The 1,329-nt window shown below is 50.3% G+C and overlaps 1 protein-coding gene across 1 annotated transcript; it reads left to right on the plus strand.

Annotated features, from left to right (window-relative positions):
• Window positions 1–57: 57 nt before the first annotated feature.
• Window positions 58–1,236, plus strand: Pmar_PMAR027025 (hypothetical protein; the record flags this gene model as incomplete). The annotated part of the gene is made up of 1 exon (XM_002779505.1): window positions 58–1,236. The coding sequence occupies one exon, from the start codon at window positions 58–60 to the stop codon at window positions 1,234–1,236; it is 1,179 nt and encodes a 392-aa protein (XP_002779551.1).
• Between the last annotated feature and the right edge of the window lie 93 nt (window positions 1,237–1,329).

Genomic DNA, 1,329 nt, shown 5'->3' on the forward strand with positions numbered 1-1,329 from the left:
ACTACCACTACGTATGCGCCACCAATAAGCCACCCCGTGGGAAGCTTTTATACTTCCATGAGTGATGAGTCGGGCGGATCTCTGATATTCCATCAACAGCAGCAAACTCTTTCCATTTCTATCCGACTGGATATCTGCGTCGCGACTGCCTATAACGTTCCCTATCACGTTACTCCGATCCCTGGCTCTAATGGCCAACTCTGGATCGTCCCCGACTACAGCTCCACGAACTTCGCGACGAAGCTTGACAGCTGTAATGACGCGATTGTGAGAAGTGTCCAATTCCGACGTCTCCGTGCATCTTCGGAAGGCGGCTCGATGAATGAGGTGACGGCTTCTATGGTTGGTGGTGAAGACTGGGTTTTTGGTCTTACTGGTGCTCCCCCTCAACCCCCGGCCTACCCGACTCGATCTCCTGCTACTCCAGCACATGGGACCCACCCTGTGGGGACCTACGAGAGTAGCGAACGTTCAGACTCTGTTAGCACTATCGAGTTCTACGAGGACCTGCTTCTGATGAGTTTGACTATCAAGCTCGGTAGCTGCACTGCTTCTGTTCAGAACATTCCCTATCACATTGGCCGTGTTCGCAATCATGAGGGACACTATATCGACGATAAGCTCTACGTGGGACCCGACTTCAGCGAAACAGATTTCACGACACAAGTGGACAACTGTCGTGACTCTAATATCAACGGCGATACATTCCAACAGCTGTTCGTTTCCTCGGAGCAAGGCGTTCCCATGAGCGAGATTACCACCCACGGGACGTTTATAACAGAATGGAGATTCCAGCTCCGTGGTATTCCCGCTCGGCCGCCGCCGACAACTCCTCTTCCTACTACCCCAACTCCTACAGTCCCGACTAAGCCTCATCCATCGGGCCTGTATGAAGATGACAGTAGAGGAGGCTCAAGCGTTTTGGTATTCCTTCAAAAACCCGGAAACTTCACCATGGATATCACACTCGGTGGTTGCCGTCTATATTACGAAGATGTTCCGTACGAGATGGTTGAGGAGAATGGTGCCTCTTGGGTGAAGCCTGATTATAGCTCCACCAGTCTGGCTTATGCCCTGAATAATTGCAGGTTTAACGCCAACTCAAGATACGAGCTTAATGATCTGGAGAATATCGAATTCCACGATGCGCAGGATCCGAACGACCAGACATTAGTAGTCTACAGAATGCTAGAGACCTATGGGAAGGCACTGAGGACGGTCTTCAAGAATCAGTAGACAGAGGAAGATTCCTTATGCTTGACGGTTTCAACGATTATTAGCTTCTAACGAAGCCAAGTTACTGTAAGAGCTTTAGAAGCGGATTCTTCC

The sequence above is a fragment of the Perkinsus marinus genome (genome assembly GCF_000006405.1).
Source record: "Perkinsus marinus ATCC 50983 genomic scaffold scf_1104296946910, whole genome shotgun sequence".
NCBI classification, from domain to species: Eukaryota; Perkinsozoa; order Perkinsida; family Perkinsidae; genus Perkinsus; species Perkinsus marinus.